This window comes from Calonectris borealis, chromosome 1 (assembly GCF_964195595.1).
Source record: "Calonectris borealis chromosome 1, bCalBor7.hap1.2, whole genome shotgun sequence".
In the NCBI taxonomy this organism is placed as follows: Eukaryota; Metazoa; Chordata; class Aves; order Procellariiformes; family Procellariidae; genus Calonectris; species Calonectris borealis.
In genome coordinates, this window is record NC_134312.1 from 159754492 (window position 1) to 159775255 (window position 20764).

Consider the following 20764-nt stretch of genomic DNA (forward strand, 5'->3'; position numbering starts at 1 on the left):
AGGATGATCTATCATCAGGAGCATGCCATTGCACTCTTGTGTCAAAAGCACACAAGAAACCTAGCTGGGAGCTCTCAGTTATAACAGTTAGCAACTTAGTTAATAGTTGGTCCATATTTATTAGGGCAGAGTCCACTTACGTCTGATGATTTCCTTCGAGGAATTTTAAGTATAAATTATCAACATGTTGGACTAAATAGGTAAACTAGCTCATAGGATTGAAAGTATAATGAAACTCTAGCCAGCTGTTCATAATGAAATAGTAGGTCTTTGTAATGGAATTAATTAGTTTTGTGGGACGGGGGTGGTGGTGTGTTTTTTTTTTTTTTGAAGTGCTAGCTTTCATGACAGAAAATATCAGGATGTGATTTTTTTTTCCAAAACATATGAGACACATACATTTTACAAGCAGAAGCACCTGCCACACTGAAAGATTTGGGTTGTATTTTGCAATCCAAATCCCCTAAGAGGCAAATGACAGTAAGGCTGGAAAATACTTTACCTTTAATGTCAGTGTGTAAGGGAGGTATGCACCATATTCCCCTACAATTAAGCTTCTGGGCAAGCTAGATTACACATTTTCAAATCAACCAAGGTCAAAAAGTCTTTTTCACATGGATACGTCTTGACGTTAGGCAGGTTTCCAGGCCTTTAGGTATTAATGATGACAGGTTAAATGTGTTCCTTGTCAGCCAACAAAAGAGATTACTGAAAATAGAAGTCTTGTTTGACACATTCCAGGATAGCGAGCAGAAATATCATTTGGCTTATCTAGTCTTCTTTAGCATATATTTCAGTCTGCATTATTCATTGGTCTTTATCATTACCTTTTGCCAACACATCCTTTGCTCTTCACCACATTGGCTACTGTGCTCCCCCCCCCATCTTCTTGCATTCATTGTACTTTCATTCAAAACACTTTGCAAAGCCCTTTGTGAAAGAATACAGCAAAGCACCATTCCGTGGCTATAATCTATAGTACACAAAATTAGTGGGGAAATGACAGAATTTGCATATTATTGCAGAGATCTGTAATGAACCAGCATAAAAGACAGAGATTTAAACAGAATTTGACCTATACTGGACTGAAGAGATGGTATTGTATTTGTGCTTGGGGAAAATATTGCTGAGTCATGTTCTGAATAAATATCATGCCTTTTAGGAGATGCAGCCATTCTTTGTAACAAAACTGTGGTTTCTCTTGTATTTTTCATTTTGATTTGGTGTTTAACATATTTTTATATTTAATCCAAATAGTGCACCTTCTATAGCTCTTAAATTTAATACAATTTGCGATCCAATTACATAGAATGCATAAACGTTCATTAGAATGTACTTTTGCTAGATTCAATTTGTCACCTAATGAAAATAAATGGAAAAAACCAAATAGTATCAATAAGATTAGTGTGTTGCTTAAAGGTCAATTAAAGTTCCGCGAAGGAAGGGGAAAAAAAGTAAGGCAGATAATACAGTTTATCTAAAACACAGCTCAGAATGCCAGCTAGCATGAAATCTTCATCCTACTGGGGTCAGTGTCGAAACTAGTATTAATGGGACCAGAGCTAGCATTTACACTGAGAGGAGATCTTGTAAGTAAGAAGGCACCATGTTTCTATGTTCATAGTACTTGGAAATCTCACTCATCTCACTGTCTGTCACTATCTTGGTAACCAGTTTCATGTATTCAGATTATATGCAATGTGATCACGGTACCAATGTGAAAGAAAGGACCTTATCTCACCTTGTTCTAGTGTTATGAAAGTTAAGCTGCCTAGTGTAACCTCTGTATCTAGGACCCTTTTTAACTGCTGAAGACAGCGAAGGCTCATCCCATTTCACACAAGGGGTCTGGTGTGTGTTGGAGTAAGTTGCTCTCTTGAGTTGACTTTCTCTCTCTCCCTCCTTTGACAGTAGAGCCTAGATGACTAGCGTGTTCTGTGTACCTGACGGATAGCTAGGGAGATGAATTTCATGCAAAATGCAAAGGTGTACGTTATTAGCAAGCTACAAGTTACAGTGAAGTCCTTCTGTAAACAACTACTTTATCCTTCTGTCAAACTTATTTTCTCTCCAAAAGCAGCACAGTAATTCTATTTGACTTGTACATCAGGTCAGCCTATAATTGCACTGTAATTCCTACCTTTCAGTTTCAATATGATTCTTATGGAAATACAGGCAATACCTTGGGCTAGAGAATCTTTTTCTTCGTAAGAACTGCAGAATCTCATTTGCCTCATATGCTCCTGTCTGTTGTCTCCAGCAACTGCTGTGGCTGCCACTGCCTCTTGTTGATACTGATGTTATGTCACTGTTTGTGCCGCTATAAGTGGCAGAAATAGGAGAATCAGAGCTGTCAGCAGCTTTTCCAAGGTAGAGTCAGCATTGAATGGGTCAGGAATTCCACGCATGATACAGTTCTGCCGCCGCCACTAATGCTGAGATGTGTCAAATATGTCAGCGTCACACAATGCCATTTCCTCTGATATTGAGAAATGCCACCTGAAATTTCCCTTGTTGTATATAGTATGGAATAGCAAAATATGTTCATTACCAAACTTCCTAGGTTATATGGTACACAATGTCTAGCCATTTTGTCTTGGGTCACTGAAACAGAAAGATGACTTGTGGAAGAAGAGTTGGCAGTTCTTTATGTGAATAGGTAACCTGGTGTAACAGAACACATAGAATCATAGAAAAATCTAGATTGGAAGTGGCCTCTCAAAGTCGTTTCATCTAGCCTGCTGCTCAAAGCAGAGCTTCCTTCAAAGACTGTTCTGGACCTTGTCCATTCAGAATAAATATGAATTTTTAACAGTGATGATAATCAAACTGGAGCAATTTACACTGTAATAGGTTCTCAGTTGCTAAATCTAGACTGATATATTTTGACCTCTGCCTGAAGCCATTCTTACGTTTGGTAACACATTATAAACCTTCATTGGTCTGTAATTCCACATTACCTTCAGATTTACTGTCTGTGGCGTGTTTTGCCTATATCTTTTTTCCATTTGTTACCCCAAAACCAGCTTTACACTCAATTACATTTCTGTGATGACTGTTGGTGATTGGGGAGTTGATTATAGTCTTGGGGGCCTTGAGTATCCTCCCGTGCCTGTACTCTCAAGACCTCTGCTGTCATCCCATGCCTGTACACCTCAATGTTGCATTTTATGAAAGGGTCATAAATAATTCATTCTAGGCAAAATTGCAGCTTGTTACTACTATATGTTAGAAAAAAAGAGATATGTAACAATAAGCATTACATCACACAATTGTAAAAAGCTAAGCAAAAGACGAAGTAGGTTAACAGTTACCTGGTCATTAGGTAACTGCTGTTACTAGCTAAAACAAATCTCCAGGCAGGCCAAGGTAAGTATAGACAAAACCGGACAGGTTCCAGGGCTTGTGTTCTTAACCTTACACACAACGTGTGGTCTGTTACGAGTGGTGGCAATCTGATATTTACTGGGCTACAAGGCTGCAAGTCCCTTTTTGGCCTTGGAGTCTCTGATCCTGTAAAAAGTTGTTGATTAATGTGATAATCAAATAACTAACACAGTCCTATTTTCTCTTTCTTTGCAGGTCCTTAGAGTAGTTCGGCTGATAAAGATTTCTCCTGCTTTGGAGGATTTTGTGTATAAGATATTTGGACCAGGAAAAAAACTTGGGAGTTTGGTAGTATTTACTGCCAGCCTTTTAATCGTAATGTCAGCAATCAGTTTACAGATGTTTTGCTTTGTGGAGGAACTGGATAGATTTACAACCTTTCCACGGGCAAGTATAAAAAGCATCGATTACTTATTGCTTGTTATTATTTTCTTATCATTGATAGATCATATTTGTTATTACATTAGCAGTCTTCCTTTCCTTCTAAGAACCATGAAGCAGTTTATCTCCATATGCATAGATAAAAGAATTGTATTTTCTAGGTGTAACAGTCTTCCTGTAGTCCTTCAGTAGTGAAGTTTGTCTTTCTTTGGGTTAGGTGTTCTATTTCTGCCGTCGAGGGAACATAGAGAAATTTTGTCTATGCACCTGATGATCACACAACAAAGCATATGGTTTAACGGTAGTCTAGCATGCTACAGAAAGAGGATTCATGTGCATAATCGTGACTATTAGCCACAAAATATATATAAAATATGTCTACGCATGATTTATATCTTCATATTGTGAAAGTGGTTGTTCTTGATTTGTACAGGAATGCTTGTTTTACACAGGGTCATAAAACCTGTCTGCATTGACAAAATAAGTGTTTGCCTTTTGGGTATAAATAATGGATATTTCTGGGCATTGCGTTAATTTAGAACAGAACATTGAAAATCAGTGGAAATTGGAGCTAATGTATTTATTGAAGCACACTGTTCTGAATGAAAATACTGCCATTTCTTTAATAATGGATTAGACTGAGTGTACGTGGATTGGTTCCAGTCACAATTTATTTGTTTCTGTCATTCCAGCTTGGTTATCCAATGTATCTATTTTAGTGAAAGTGCATTGGTTGGAACAATTAAATAACAATGAATAAGACAGCCTCAAGGGTCATGCATTTAGCAAACAAAATGGCTAGGCAACAATCTGTAATTATCAACCTGGACTTCATGTGTGGGAAGCTAGCCATCAAATGTAAGACAAAAAATACCTACCCACAGGAAATAATGTAACACCACGCTTTCTATTTCAGAAAACGTGCTTAGAAAAGCAGCCAGTAGGATCATTAAGAATGCAGTATAATTCATTTTTTAAATGCTGAAGAAAGCAAAAAGAATATAGTAAAACTTAAGCTTTTCTAATGAAGTCAGGCCTCTGTCTCTAAATTGAATGATAATACCACTATATTGTATGCCCAGCTCCCATGTATAACTTCAAAAAAACCTTCCAACTGAAAGTTTGAAATCATCGTGGAATTTGGTTTTAGAATTATTTTTATTATTTATGCAAAATGGCAATGACATTCCTGAATGAATTATTGTAGTATAATTAAAATAAGACAGATTTACAACCACCTGCACATTTTAACTAGATAAATTGGTATAAGTATCTGAGAAAGATTCTCTTGCAGGAAAACATTGCCAAAATATATCAAGATGTTAGTACAGTTTTAGATTATTTTGGACATTTCAATCTGAGGCCATTTCGGCCTCAGTAAGAACAATCATATTGAATTTTAACAGATAGATGTATATACTAAAATACATGTTTGAAGAGTGAGAAAATATCTACTCCAGTAAATTATACAGTTTTTTACAAGCAGAAAATATCCAAACTTTTTTTCTATTTTCTGACTTAAGTTTTGGAAAAGCAGAAGACCTGTTACCAATAATAAAGGAGTGTTCCTGCAATACTGAATTAAAATATTTTTAATACTTTTTATATGATAGCCAGAAGCAAGAGTCTCTCCTTATTTTTTAGTTATTGTTTATGATCTGTATACATATTCACCTCGTTACGAATGGTTCAGAAGTATACTTCATAGTATGTGTTTTCTTTTTGTAGTTTTCTGATGAAACATCTCTTAATAGGGTAATAGAGTCAGTGAAAATTTTGTAGTCAAAAATTGTGACTGATGGTGTGAGTGATGGTGTCCCTCCGAAGGAGGGGGCTTGGGGGGATTGCCACTGATGTTTTCTGCTCTGAATAAAGATCACTGAATCAGTTTACAATAAGGCAATTATAAAATATGCGATTTGGGGGTTGCCTGGAATGTATTATTTTCAAAAGGTGACTGAAGAAATACTTGCATTACTATGTAACACAGGAGATGGTGTGAGGTCTGCATTAGCAGAATTGGCTACAATAAATTTTTAAGGGCTTACCCCCAAAGAAGAGCGAACCTAAAATGGCCAGTACTGTGGCTGTGGACTTTTTCCGTTACAAATACAGAGAGGACAAGCACGCTAACGAAAATAGTGACACTAGAGGCTAGATTTTCAGTTTGTACATTAAAATGCCTTCTACACTGAAACAGACAAAACCTAAAATCATTTTGAAAACGTAAGTGTTTTATAAGAAGGCACAGTATGGGTTTTGGAACAAGTAGACCTCCTCCTTTCTCTAATGCCTCTAAATTGCATGTTTTCACATGGTTTCCTGACAACAGTCAATAGGCACAAGCTCAGTGTTGCCATGGCTACAAATTTTACCCTTCTTTTGGCCATTGTAACTTCCCAAATGGACTGGCTTTCTCTCTAATACTAAGTATGAAAATATAGATGTTTGCTATACTGTTTTTAACCGATCCGCCATCTCTATTTTTGCACATCTTCTTGGGCTGCACATACGAACCATGAGAAGGACGGGGGTGGCTGGGCCCCCCTAAGAAGGAATGGGGCAGGGGGGTGTTCAAAGGCATTGCTTTAAGACGGCCACTAAGAAATCTTAAAAATCACTGTATGGAAAACAAAACACGTTGTTAGTGTCTCTGACTTCCATGCCCTGGTTTCTCTTGGGGTTCGGGGCCATGTGCCGACTACTCGGTGTCTCAAGTTACAAAGCTGGGAATTGTAACTTCTTTTCAATGGGTCAACACAAGATGAAAGCCAGGCCCCACTGATCTCAGCAGCAAAAATCCCCCAGTCTTCAGCAAAACCAGGACTTCGCTCCTAGCCTTGAACTTGGAGAAGGCTCAAGTTGTGAATTCAACCTAAGCATCATCCATTAAATAAGTTGAACAATGTAGTCTGAATTCTCTGATGCAGTTACAATCTCAGTGCCACTGCCACATTTTTACAGGACAGCTACTCTTCTCTCAGGGTGTTATTGAGCACTCATGGCTATGTTAGGAGAAAAAAGCTACGTTTACACAGGTAGAACAAATTGCAAGCATTTCACAGCACTAGCCTAAATCCTGTTAGCTTAAATTGCAGAAGTAATCCCACTGATTGTAGGACTGTTTCCATGAATCAGGCCATTGGGATTTGGCCCATAATATTTTATGGACATGCAGCAGTTACAAGTCAGGTACATTATAACTGTGAGTAGTAATTTGTGTGGTACCACCCCTGTAATAGTTGGACAAGATATCAGAACTGGCGCTTGGGCTCGTATGTTCCACTGAACCTTTGCCAATCTTCCACTATAAATAAAAAGGTAGTTTGACTTCCATCATCAAAACAGCTAATTAAGTAATAGGGCATAAATACTCAAAGATATTGACAGTCTTTTCTATAACACGAATTAATTTAGAAAATCAGCATTTGCATAAATCTCTAAGTCTCATCTTCACAGATGTTGATTCTGTCAGCTAGTTGCATTTCAAATTAATTTTAAAATAAACAGTGGGAAGTGTACCTTTCAACTAAAAATAACTTGCTCCGAAGGAGCACATTGTGTGAAGCACATATTCATTGCGCAGTGCCGTATTTTCTTAAAACTAATGTTTTGTCATATACTGGACTTTAATGTTATAATAAAATGTTTAAATTATATTGAAAGGCCATTTTCTATAACTATATGCTTTATGGGCAGCTGTTTTAGATGGAAGATTAGGTTTTTATGATGTTAAAAGAATGTCTTTTCCAGATTAATCTAGTGCTTGTATTAATGAGGGGTCCACAACGTAGTACTGGAGGTGTCTTTATCCTTCGAAGAATTAATTAAAATATATATTTTTAAAAAGCAATAAACTATAGCAATTTAGTGTGACTCAGAAGGAAGGATACTGCCCTGGTTCCCAATCCCTCAGGTGTTTCTAAAGCCAGCAGTGGGGTGTATTACTTACTGTAGTGCCCCCCTTATGTTTCAGCAAGGAGTGTCACACCAGTCAGGCACGACCACCGCTGGCTCCAGCCACGCTCTGAGTGCAGGGGAGCAGCGACTGCCTGGTTTAGCTTCACCTCCCCCTCACGAAGGGGAGCTGAGAAGCGGTGCTGGGCACCGATGGGGTGGTTGTCTTCTTCACACTCAAGCACCACTGGCAGCTATAAAGGAGGTGGAATTTGCTGCTTGTTTCATGCATGCTCCTCTGGCTACAGAAGGCCTCTCCTGAGCTAAAGATCTCAAATGTTTCCTTCTCTTCAGGTTTTGCACAGGGAGAGACTTGAGGTATTTTGCAGAGCTAGGTACCACTTGGTGTTTTGTTGGGGTTTTTTTGCAGGACCCATATAATGATTTTTTGTAAGGAAAGGAATGACTAGTAAGAGTCTATAATTTTGTGCAGTGTAAGAAGTCTGCGTGTGTGGTTGTGAGGGGGCACTAATTCAAAGAGGTCAGGTCTGGGGGAGGATCTGGCCACAGGTCAGCAGCATGCTAGTTAAGGCCAAGATTACTGGCAGGAACGTGGAAGTGGAGGGCACTGCGAATTCCAGCCCCTGTATTTGGGCTCTCCTAACACATAACATACCAATGATTTTAGCTGACATAAAGGATTTACAGAAAAGTAGTTGCAAGCAGTTTTCTCTGCTGCTGCTAGTTTATGCTAGCCTTTGTTCTCTGTGGGATCTGTCTGTTCAAAGGGAAGGTTGGGACATTACATTTGGTCAAGATGTTGCTGATGTAGAAATTAAAGTCTTAAGTTTAACTTCATCTCCCAATGCATGCGATTGCTCACTTGGATGCCTTGATCTGTTTTATGTACACCTTAGCTTCACTTCTTGTGAGTGATTTGGACTTGATCATCTCTGAAAATTTGATTAGTGTGATTTAATTCTGAAAAACATCTGTAAAAATAGCTCTCAAACTCCTTGGTCTTAGCCTAACAGTATGTTTATGCTTCTGTCTGCTTCAGATTGCCACAGAACATAGCACCACTAAGAAACCGATCTGGGTTCTGGTGTGGGTTTTTTTGTGAGAGCCAGCAGGCAGAATTTTTACAAAGCCCGTAGCAGCTAAATGTTTGGGACCCCCCTAACAGACTAAAAATGCACACTTCTGAATGTGATCTAGAGGCAACATGATCTGATTTTTGTTCTTTAAAATATGTACTAGTTATAATGGGCAGAGGAGAAAAAGCTTTAGTCCTAGGGTCCTTATCAGTGGTCAACGAAAGAGGGCCAGACACTGAGCTCAAGCACTGGCCTCCTGATACTGATGCTGCTTAGTTGTTAACTTTATTCCTGCTTCCAGCAAACTCTCTTGGAGGCAATCCCTGGGCAGGGGCAGGGGAATAGTTCTCTCCAACTGGGCACTCCAAAAAGGCAGTGCCTTTTACACAGTGCCTTGCGCAACAAGGTGCACCAGATTAGATTGTCCCTGCCTTAGTTAGCCCTCCTACACCACCCCAGCAAGTTTTGCACTTGCAGGCCCTCTTTTCAAATGTTAATCATATAGCATACACACTTGATTTCACAATACAGAAACACTAGCGTGGCAAGCTATGCCACATCCTTATCATTACTTCAGATAGATGGAACCAGCTCCTTGTCACCAAATATTAATGATGTGTTAGGGCCATAGGGACATCACATAGGGCCAGGAGGAGATGCAGGACCAAGTGCTATATGTGTGCACATGGACAGTCCACTCTAAAGGAAATTGGCCTACACTGCAGGGTAGAAATCACAGCCTGGAGTGGACTCCTTTAAGGGTGTGCGTGTACCCTTAAGGGTCCTGTTTGCATTGAGAGAAACTACTTAGAGAAGACAATGTTTTGTTGGAAAAACTCTGCAAACTTAATAAGGAGCCCAAGAAAAGTATTTGCCTGTAGTTAGTATTAGTAATATAAACTTGAAGTCTCCCCCCCGATTAGTTCATTAGTTCTGCTAGCAGCTTTAAAAATTAATTAGAACCCTTTTTACTGTTTTTTAAGCACATAAGTTTATATATCTACATGTTTTCAGCTGTTCCAGCATGCATTTGGGTTTAGGATAAGTTGATGGGAAGGGCTCTCTGGGTACTGTTTTCTCATGGGTGTGACAAGAAGAGTCCTCTTCTCTTTGTGCCATGTGCATTATTGGGTTAATCTGCTATTGCTGGGGGTGTCAAGCACACTGAGCATAGACAAATACATCTTTATCACTGTGTCAGCATTTTGAATTCAAGGAATCCTATTATCTGGAAGCTGCATTGTTAATGTCTTTAGTTTCTAACACTTTTTTGTTGTGTATTAAACTTCAGTAAGATATCAGCTTTGATCCTTGCTGTCTGGAAAGACAGAACTTTTGATGTCAGGCAAAAGCAAAAGAAACTTGTGCAACAGTTTGGCCTTATTGAGAGATTTAGGACTATCAAGATCCACACTTCACTTTGATACCGTAGTCAAACTTCTGTGGCTGAGGCAGAGCACAGTCCTCAGCGTCTGTGTATGATGTACATGTCACGCTCACATGCTGGTCGTGTTGAGTTAGAGTCTGGTCTGTGCGGTAGGCTGAAGTTGGGGTTTCAAAGGTTTAAGATATCTGGGTTCTAGGGCTTAACTGGATTCATATATTCCTATCACCAAAACCAGTTTGTTGAAACATTTCCGTTATTCCCTGTATTTTTGACATGCACCCCTGGTCTGAAGGGATTTGAAAATGTTACAGGAACAGTTCCACAAAGAATGCTATTTACAAAATATATAGGGAAAGAATCTGACTGACTGAAATGGTTGGAAGAACTGTGACTTTGCCTTGTATTGGTTAGTCTCTTCTGTGGAATGCCTAGAATGCTTCTGCTGTTAAGATAACATAGATGTATGGTCACATTTAATTTTAACACTTTATTATAGGTATATTTATAGAGAGGTAACACTGAAGAATAAGCATAATCACAAAATTACAATACGGTATAACACTCAAAACAATGATCTCTGTTGCTCAGGGTATTTCTCCTATTTTGTCAGCCCTGGAGGAAATCAAAAAGCACTTCATATGGGCTGATGGAGCTAGGACTATGCTTACAAGTTGCAGATTACAGTTCTGTCAATGGTTAAGCTATTTATTTCTCCTTTTGCTCTGGAATAGCATTTCACCTGACTTTACAAATTGAAATACATTTGTTTATTAAGATTTAAAAAACAAACCAAAACAGGTGTTCTGCTCTGCTAAATCAACTTGAGAAATGTGTCTATAAAACCATGTTAATATAATTTGTGAACTGTTAATATGTTTGTAATTCTTATCCTTCCAGGCGTTCATGTCAATGTTTCAGATTCTCACACAGGAAGGATGGGTGGATGTCATGGATCAGACACTGAATGCTGTAGGACATATGTGGGCACCAGTAGTTGCCATTTATTTTATACTATATCATCTTTTTGCTACTCTGGTAAGTTTTGACTTGCAAATGTGCTGTGCTTTTCTTTGTTTTGAATTATTCTCATAGCTCTTGTATTACTTATTTTTCTCAGCTAGTTAAAACTAATTGTGATGCTCATTTTCAGCACAGAAGGCTTTAGGATTAGTTCTTTGATGTGGTAGAATTTACCCTTCAGCCATGTGGCATAAGGTGGTGAGCCTTTGTTTTGGTGTGAGGTGTTGTTCTTCGTAAGATCCAAGTCACACTGCTAGACTAATAATATAATTGTTAACTGTCTTGTACCTTCACAGTTCTGATGATTGCAGAGTGAAGCAAGTGCTTTTATTTATCATGTAGAAATGGTCTCCTCAACTTCCGTTGCACTCCTTTTGCAACAGTAATTAAAGTGAGAAGTGTAAAGCCTTAGGATGCAAACTCTTAACTAGAAATCACTGCTTTCCTGTTGTCTAATACAAAATCAATGCATGGAATATATATGATGTAGTATATCAAGCAATAAAAGGATGAGAATTAATAAAGCAGTTCCTGCACATGAATGGCAATGGGGATTATATCTAAATGCATATCTGTATGCATTTCAAATGGGATGATTACAATTTTGTATAGAGAAAATGGTAAGGGAAACAGCTTTTTGAATATCCTATATCAATAAGGCCTTGGTTCTGTATTTTGAATACCAACAAAGAGAAAATACCACAGTAAGGGGAATAACCATTTTAGCCACCCTTAATTCACTCCTACTTTTGCTCATTTTGTATTTTGTGTTCATTGCAATTTTTGATGCACTTATGCATATTTTCACTTTCTTCATTACATTTTCTTCCTTTGCTCAGCCATCTACTTATATAAGCCACTAAGTGTATTTATACAATCTCCATCAGTTTCTACTACTCTTTTTCACTTTGTTATCTGTCCTGTTTCACTTCTAAAGACTGAATGATCAGAGTGTAATTGTGGATGCAGCAGGTTCCTTCACATGGGTTGAAATCTCGACCACTTTATAAACGGCAGTAAAGGGCATTTGATTCTTTTAGAGCTGCTTAACCAAATTAAAGTATAAGCCAAACAAATGTATGTATCAGCAGATATATAGGACATGTAATTTGCTCACAAGTATCAGAGGAGTCCTTGGGATCTGGAAAAGCAACTTTTCATGCTGAAGTGATCTTTAAAACTCCTTGGGAAGTGGGGATAGAAAGCAAAAGCGAAGTGGGGTTTGGTCAGGGATTTGAAAGCAGTTACTGGTTAGAGAATCTTATTGCTGTTTTTCTGATTCTTTGCCAAGAACATTGTCTGAACTGGAATCCATTTTTATCTCTTAGATGAGCATTAAGCAAGTCCATAAAGTAAATTAGCGTCAGGTGGGCTCTGTGCTAAAAATTCACACCTTAATTGAGAATTAACTTAGCTGTAAGAGCAGTTTTAGTACTCTGCTTTATGTTTCATGTTCGAAAGAGTCATCTGGGACTTCTCCATTTGTTTACTCAAAGGACTTCTTTTGCTAGGAGCGAAGTCACTTTTCTGTACACCATCCTCAGTCCTTTTACAGGGAATTTGCATTTAAGTACACGGTCCTTGTGTTGCTTCTTAAGTGTACACGTTTCTTCTCATTCACCTATGTAAATTTTACATGGATGAAGAAACTCTGCTAAGACAACTTTGCAGAATTACCTAGCCTTACAAAGTTGTTAGTTTTTGTTCTAAGATCTTCCTCAGACCCTGGAAGAGAAAAGCGATGTAGGACAGAGTTGTCTGGAGGCAAAAGAAGTTTAAAGAAAAAAAAAATGTGGAATTGGTAAAGGAGCATGAAAACGGTTGGGCTGCTGCTAAAACAAAAAAGAAGAGTTCTGAGAATAAACAGCCGTCAGTGATTAACAAGAGTGAAGTCAAATGAAGAAATTACTTTCATCAGCCAGAAGAGGGGGGAGGATTAGAATTGAGAAGTGATAATTGCAGGCATTTGGCAAAGCAGACTGTAGAGCCTTGGAAAGAAATGAATAGGTTTCACATTAGAAGGCAAAGAAAAGTTGAAGCTCAAAAACAAAACCTCTGTTGGAAGCAAGAACTGTTATTAGTTGAGATGGCAGCGGAGGAAGTTAAACAAATAACAAGTTTGCGTTTAACTTTTCTTTTGTGGTACATCGTCTTTGGCTCTTGTTGAAAAAAAAGTGAAAAGGGAGTTAATGAAAGTCTTGATGCCTTGATACATATCTGTGCACGAAGCAGCAAGGCTGTAAGTGGTGATACATTTAATGAGTACTATACTTCTTTTTAGTGTGGAACTGTACTTCCCTAACTAGTATGTTCTGAGCTGCAGGTGCTGGAGTATCATAGACTGTATAAAGTATCTGAAGAAGAAAAACACCATACTGTAAAATCCTGACAGAATGATAGCAAAACTGTTAATCAGCAATTAGGGATCGAAGTAGTTTATGCCAGTATTTTATCAGAACTCTGTCTTGCTTTGCCATTCTGAAGATCATCTTAACTTCCGCTGTTGGTAGTAGTCAGATCATTGAAAACTGTATGAGATACTGTTCAAGTATGTGGCATATATAATATGTCTTTTCTAACAGCTGCAGGAAATTCTACATATTGCTAAAGCCAATTTCCTATTAAAAGAACATTTATTTTTCTGAACACTGACATTTTATAAATTTATGGGTGGGAGTCATTCCCATGTCTTCTGTACCTTTATAGTTCATGGAGGCAAAGGGAATCCCGCTCTGGAACAAGGTCCAGACACACAGCTCAGATGCAGACATCTGTGTTGGAATAGATGAGTTCCAAACTCCTTGTCTGGTGTACTAAGCCACTTAAATTTCATCTTCCATATAGATGGGGAATAATTTTCCAGTGTGATTGAATGACAGGTAAACTTACACTTGATTTACAACAGTGGGGGACAGATATGTCTGCTCTGGTTGTCACTCAGCATTCCAAGACCACGGAAATATTTTAGGCCTGTAACTCTTTTAAAAGAGCTTAGATTCCTTCTGATATCTCTAGGAAATTGGTGCTCACCTGTAGGAGCTCATTATGTTTGAGGATATTTGCCTTGAACCTCAGAGACTAAAACCTTGGCAGTTGCTGACAGCTGTAAAGCTATATATATACAAATTTACTGCCTTAAGATGTAAGTTGTCTGAGGATATATGCTGAACGGTGGTATCCTCTCTCACCTGCATCCTTGCTCTCCTAGTTCTGTCTCCTTCTCAGCTATATCAGTCACATTTTCAGCTTCTTTGGCCTCTGATCAGGATCTCTACACAAGGAAAATATAATAATCTGATATACACTTTTTTCCACCTGGGATTCTTCCTCCTAGAGGCATATCTACACAGTATTTAATGTATAGTAAATGAAAGTGCATGAGTTTCCTACACTGTGGCTATCGATGCATGCAGGTAATGAGGCAGCTTACTTTTCTTTCAAAGTGGGGTTAGTTACTTTGCACAGAGGCACTTTGAGCATTAAGCAAGTTCATAAAGTAAATTAGTGTTAGGTGGCCTCTGTGCTAAAAATTCACATCTTAATTGAAAAGCACCTTATCTTTACGAGCTGTTTTAGGATTCTGCTTTGTGTTTCTTTTTTTTAATTATTTCTGATTAATTTGATTTTCTTTTCCTGTGAAATACATTGTGATGGGTGTATTGTTAAACATACATAATGCATTGGTCATAAAACCTAGAATTCAAAATTTTTAAATTCATATAATAATTGTATGATAAGCTAAAAAATAGTTTACTACTTGCAAAATGGCTAGCGGACATAGTAGCAGGTGATATTAGTTCAACAGATGTCAAAGGCAAGACTCCCATTCATATCGGTAGGGCCCTCATTTTTCCATGTCATTTCATAGTACTTCTTAAGAAAAATAAGACAAGCTTTAACAAATAATTTGCAATTGTTTTGTAGATTCTACTCAGCTTGTTTGTTGCTGTTATTTTGGACAACCTGGAACTTGATGAAGATCTGAAGAAACTTAAACAAGTAAGAACGTGTTTTTATTGTGTTTGGAGGTAGTTTCAATAAAGCATTACTTTACTGGTGGTTTTGTGGTAAAAAATGTGAAACGCCTTCATCAAATGAAAAAAATAGTAGATGTTGAAGAGAATATCAGTATTTTGTTAGATAGTTGACCATCACATAATGTTAGGTAGAAATTAAGAGATTGTAAAAGAGGTTTAGAAATTGGTTTAAATATTCGATGAAAATCAGTTTAGATAGTCATGTAATTAAAATAATTTTAAAATCACAGCTAGGTCATCTTTATGTTTATAATCCCCCATGGCAGGGAGGTTTGGACTAGATTATCTTTAAAGGTCCATTCCCACCCAAACCATTCTATGATTCTATATGATACTATATGAGCACACCGTAGAACTGCTGCAGAGGAGAGTACTGGCAAGGGTCCACAGATATGAAGCGGCACAGGGGACTAGGTTGAATGTGTTAGGTGAGTGCTAAAGACACTTGGCAAACTTAACTCGCTTGCTTGATTCTCCAGATTTGGGGACCAAGATTACCAAGAAGCCATTCTCTCATGCTTGAAATCCCAAATGACAATCACATTAATGTAACTAGAGAGTTCGTGTTGGCCGTTCTGACCTTGTGCATAAACCACCAGAGAGGAAGGTATCTGTAGCTTTTACATAAATATAGGTGTGCTTTAATCTGCGCAAAGAGGAGCAAAAACCATCAACATTTGCCTATTATTTCATGCACGAAATAGCAAACTGAGAGCTTAATATGTGGGAACCTCTTTTGTAATATTTGGGTTATAGCCTTCTTTCACCCATCATTTGCTGGTTTTGTTCATTTTTCAGGTGCATCAGCAATTGTTGTAGAATTATGTTCTTTCAATTCTTGAAAAATAATTTAGACAATTTAGTTATTTTACATTGAACTGTTACATTGAAACTAATGTGCCAAATAACCACTCCCTTGCTTTTCCTTCTATATTATTTTTCTTTTAGTTTTAAAACTAAGGTGATATGTTTATTAATTTATTTTGTTTATATTCGTTGTGTTCATTTTCTACAAAGTTCTCATTTGTGGATTTAGAGCTTGTATGTTTCATATATGCTCACTGAATATGTGGAATGTGTCAAACTAATATTGCTTCCCAATCTTCTGTTGCTTGAAGGCACTGACAAATGAGAATATTATATGGTTACTTTAAATTCTTCTTTACAGAACTCAATACAGAAATCAATATTGCTTTTGCTCTTGCAGTGTTAAGTATCAGTATGTATTCCAAACTTTAAATAAGTTAAAAGGGTAGGTATTTTCTGCCACAAAGAAATATAAATACTGGATTTCAGTTAATCAGCTCACATAAATGAAATGAGAGATCTTATAGATGATTTTGGGATGGCCAGACAGTCTTGTGTATGCAAAGTGAGTAGACCAAATCAAGTTTATTCATTTTTCTCCTTACCAGTCTCAAGAGGTAAAATAATTTGAAATGAAAATGGCTCAGATGTGTGGTAAGCAATGTCATATCATACTGATAATCTTACAGGAAAATTTTCATAATGTCTGTGTGAGTTAGGAGCACAAATCAACTTTCTGAAGTGAGCTTAAGCTGTGAAATCCTCTGGCTTTTCTGTGAAACTTAGCATCTTCAATTAAAAGTCTACACCTTTGCTTATGAAATGGCAGCAGCATGACTTTGTGTTTTAGCAGCCCACTCTGGAACTGGTGAACAAAAAGCAACGATGAGAGGCCACCACTTGCAATTCTTGCCACTGTGTCAGCCTGGAATCTTGCTAGCCTGGTAGGAATCCTGTTTCCATAATAGCAGTAGAGCACACTCAAGTAAAAAAAAGTCCCTCAACTTCATAGCTTTGAGACTGGCAGTAGCACAACTACACGAGTGTGGTGGTGGGCCAGAGTAAAACCGCTGTCTGAGTCACCAGACCTTCTAGCTACCATGCAGTGTGGCACCATGATAACATCAATATAGTCTCTTTCCATGACCCTAGTGGGTGTTTAACCAGAGGACAGCACTTTGCCATTGGACATACCAGTTTGGCTGACTGGCATAATGGTATATGCATTATACACCATTATGATGAATAAAGATGTCCAAGGTGGCTGATGCTGGTTCACTTGTATTTATGCTTTTGAAATGTTGCTTTAAACAGTAGCCTCTCTTCAAAGACTATTACTCAGTACTATTGAATGTATTCCCTTCTGGTATTTTATCCAAACAAATTAATGTTATAGGAAGTGTTGCATGTTTTAAAAATGCCTAAGGTGAAAGGAGGCAAGAGGTTGGTTCTTGGGACTGAATCATATGGAATTACTGGGATGACTGAACAACTGATTAAGTGTCTAGAACAGAAAAGGTTTCCTGCAGGGTAAATGTGATGGTATCACAGGTTTAGTGCTGATAGTGACTGTGCGCTATTATACTGAAATATTGGTTGTCTTATCTCAGAAGATAAAGCAGAAAATGTTTTTAATTCAATGATATTTTGAATTCTCCACTAAAAAAATGGACTATAAGAAGAAGGAGAATTGTGAGGTAATTGTTAGGTTTTAATCAAGACCATTTCTATAAGGAAATAGATCTGTATTGCTGCACAGGAAAATTTTTTACATCTATAATTAAAAGTTGAATGGTGTTCCAAGGGAGGAATCAAATAATTCAAACCATTGATGTAAAAGACATTGATTGGTTAAAAATGGTGAAACTGTAACACTCTCAGAAGTATTTCCATGCTCATGTTTGCATTTTTTCCCTGCCTTTAATGGCTGTAAAGCTTGAGGTCCAGGGCATTTTCAGATGACGAAATATTGAATGTTTTTCAATGAAGGAAGGAGAATATATTTAGGCCAGAAATCACACCTGGCTAATCATCCCTTTTGGGATGTGTCCTTCTTAATTATGACTTAATTCCTTTTCTTGACCTTGAGAAGAAAAATAAAATTACTTATCTTTCAGATTATTGGGAAAAGAGTAATTAGTTAATATTTGCAATGTATTCTAAAATGTAAAGTGATATGTAAACACTTGGTATTCATGTCGGTTCAGTAAATGTGTTTAAATATGAATAAATCAAAGCAAAAATACATTAAATGACTAGAAGATTATAAGTAAGATTGTAAAATAATGTATTTAAAAGCTAGGAAACTTTTAGAATGAGATTTGCCAGTGCAAATTTAGTTGAGGATATACATCATGATTCAGTTTTTAATTACATCATTACATAATATTCTTTCCAAAAGTCTGGCCTCATTTAGTGCAAAGAGTAGATAGAGCTCACTTTAATAAGCCACTAGTCGATATTTTTTTTCTTTATTGTACAGTGTGTGATCCCTGTGCATTACTTATTGCACAGTATTCAAGCTTTGCTACGAAGACAAAACTATTAATCTCCTTCCTGACTTTTTTATGGTACCCCTCATAAGTATCTGGAACAAACATAAAACTTGTAAAAGATTAATCTAAGTGATTCACTTAGCATCACAGGCATGCATAGGAAAAGAATCTGTTTTTCCAAGACACCATTCAGCTGGCTTAAAATCAGAATCATTCTTTGTATTCTTACAGCTCTGTTCATTCGCAATACGTCTCCCATCCTCTGCCACATGTCTCATCCTCTCATCTATGTCTGCCGTGATAGCTCAAGTCAAGTGAAAAGGGGTTGTACTATCGCTCATAGTCACCATCTATCTGCAATAAACTTGATCCTCTGCAGCGATCCAGACTGACCCTAACACGCTACTTAACCTCCAGGTATGAGGTTGATCCTGCTCATCTTCCCGTGAGGCCCCTTTCTGTGGTGTTCGGTGCATCAGTTATGCAGAAGACAGCGATCTTGGGCACAGGAAATCTATCAGCTACAACCTTGACTTCCTTCTCTTTTATTCCTGTCTTCTTCACCCTCTGCATAAACTGTTGCCCCAAAGTTAAAAAGAAACTGAAAGGATTTCTTTGATTTCTTTTGCCTTTTGTGATAAAGTTTGGACTTTCTTTTTAGAAATTCAGCACTCTAACAGATTGTGAAGCATGACTTTCCTTTACAGCAGCTGTGTTAACTTTTCCCATTATATTTTCCATGTATTTACTAATTCTGTTGTTACTACATTTCTATCAATTTGCCTAGATATGAAGTCAGACTGATTAGTTTCTAATTTCCCATGCTCTATCCTGAAGCCCTTTTTGAAAGTTAGTCACATTTGCCACTTTCCTTTCTCTAGCTACCGAGTTTATTTAGGAGACAAGTTACTCACCACTGCCGGTATGTCAGCGTTGTTATATCTGAGATCCTTTAGAACTCTTGAGTGAGTGTTATCAGGTCTTGGAGAGTAACAAATTGACCTTGTGTCAGTTATCTTCCAAAAGCTTTTCTCCTGACATTTTTGTTGGAGAGTAGTCTTCGGCATGGTTTAGGGTCTTCTTTGACCTCCTCTCAAGTGGTCGACACTATTCATTTTGTTTTCTTGCTTTGGTTTTATTTTTCTGAACACTCTCAATTATTAGTCTCTTGCTCTTTTAGACTCTCTGCAGATCTTGCTGCTTTCTGTATGTTCTTAAAAGATTCCGTATTAGATTTTATTTCTTTAGAAAGTAGTCCCTCAAAATCTTTCATGATCTGCCACATTATTGTTTTATAAAAAAATTCCCAGAATTTACCCTTTTTTCTCTATTCTTTGCTTAGCATCTGGCTTCCCTTTCTGAAACATATCCATTTACTTTTAAAAACCTTCTTTGCACTCCAGTTGACATTGCTGGCCTTTTTTAGCTTCTTGAAGTTTTTCTGTAGGTGGTAGATGTATTCTGTGCTTCTAAAACAGGATATTTAAAGTTACTCCATACAACCCCCCTCCCAGTTTCTGTCATTTGGCCGTTCCTTTAGATTTCTTTTCAAAAGCTTTATGATTTTATGTAATTCATTTTTTAAGTTAAATTCAATGTAGTAGATGGTTTTGACCTTCTACTTGTAAAAAAAATTCTGAATTTAAGAGCATTTTTATCACTGTTACAGAATAACTTTTTGATATTTATGTCATGAACTAGATCTTGCTCAGTATTAAACCATGAGATGCTTCTTCACTTAGGTGTTCTCTGACTATATAGTTCAATGAGGAGTCACTTATGAGTAAAAAGTTAATCTCTTTCTTCTACCCTTTCCTAAACATACATGAGGGTAAACAAAGGCTTCCCACCACTATTACTGCTTGTCTTCAGGCCTTTCATACTACTTTACATATTGAAGTGACTTTCAAATCCTCATCTACATGTACGCAGAATATTTCTTCCAGTTAGGCATGCAGTTTCAATACAGAGGGATCCTATGCTGTTTGTATTCCTTATTCACTTTATTGACTGTAGATTTTCTGTAACAAATAGCACCAGTCTTTCACTGGTGCAGCATACTGTCAGTCTGGATAATACGTTGCCTGGTTCTGCATATTCCGATTCTGTAGGATCCTACTGCTTGTTACTTCTACCAAGTTGCTGAGATGTCTTTTGTGTCAACATTGTGCATTTTTTAATAACAGGAATTCTAGTTCCATCATGTCATTTTTTAGGGTTCTTCTATTAGTATAAAAGCCTGTATATGTGTTGTTC

At 37.4% G+C, this 20764-nt stretch overlaps 1 protein-coding gene across 1 annotated transcript in view; it reads left to right on the forward strand.

The window, feature by feature from the left end:
* The window catches only part of NALCN (sodium leak channel, non-selective), a 237906-nt gene that overhangs the window by 125973 nt on the left and 91169 nt on the right, over window positions 1–20764 (forward strand). The window contains exons 12-14 of the mRNA XM_075137770.1: window positions 3583–3774; window positions 11047–11184; window positions 15094–15168. Of these exons, the coding sequence (XP_074993871.1) occupies window positions 3583–3774; window positions 11047–11184; window positions 15094–15168 (405 nt within the window). The remainder of the gene's footprint in view (window positions 1–3582; window positions 3775–11046; window positions 11185–15093; window positions 15169–20764) is intronic.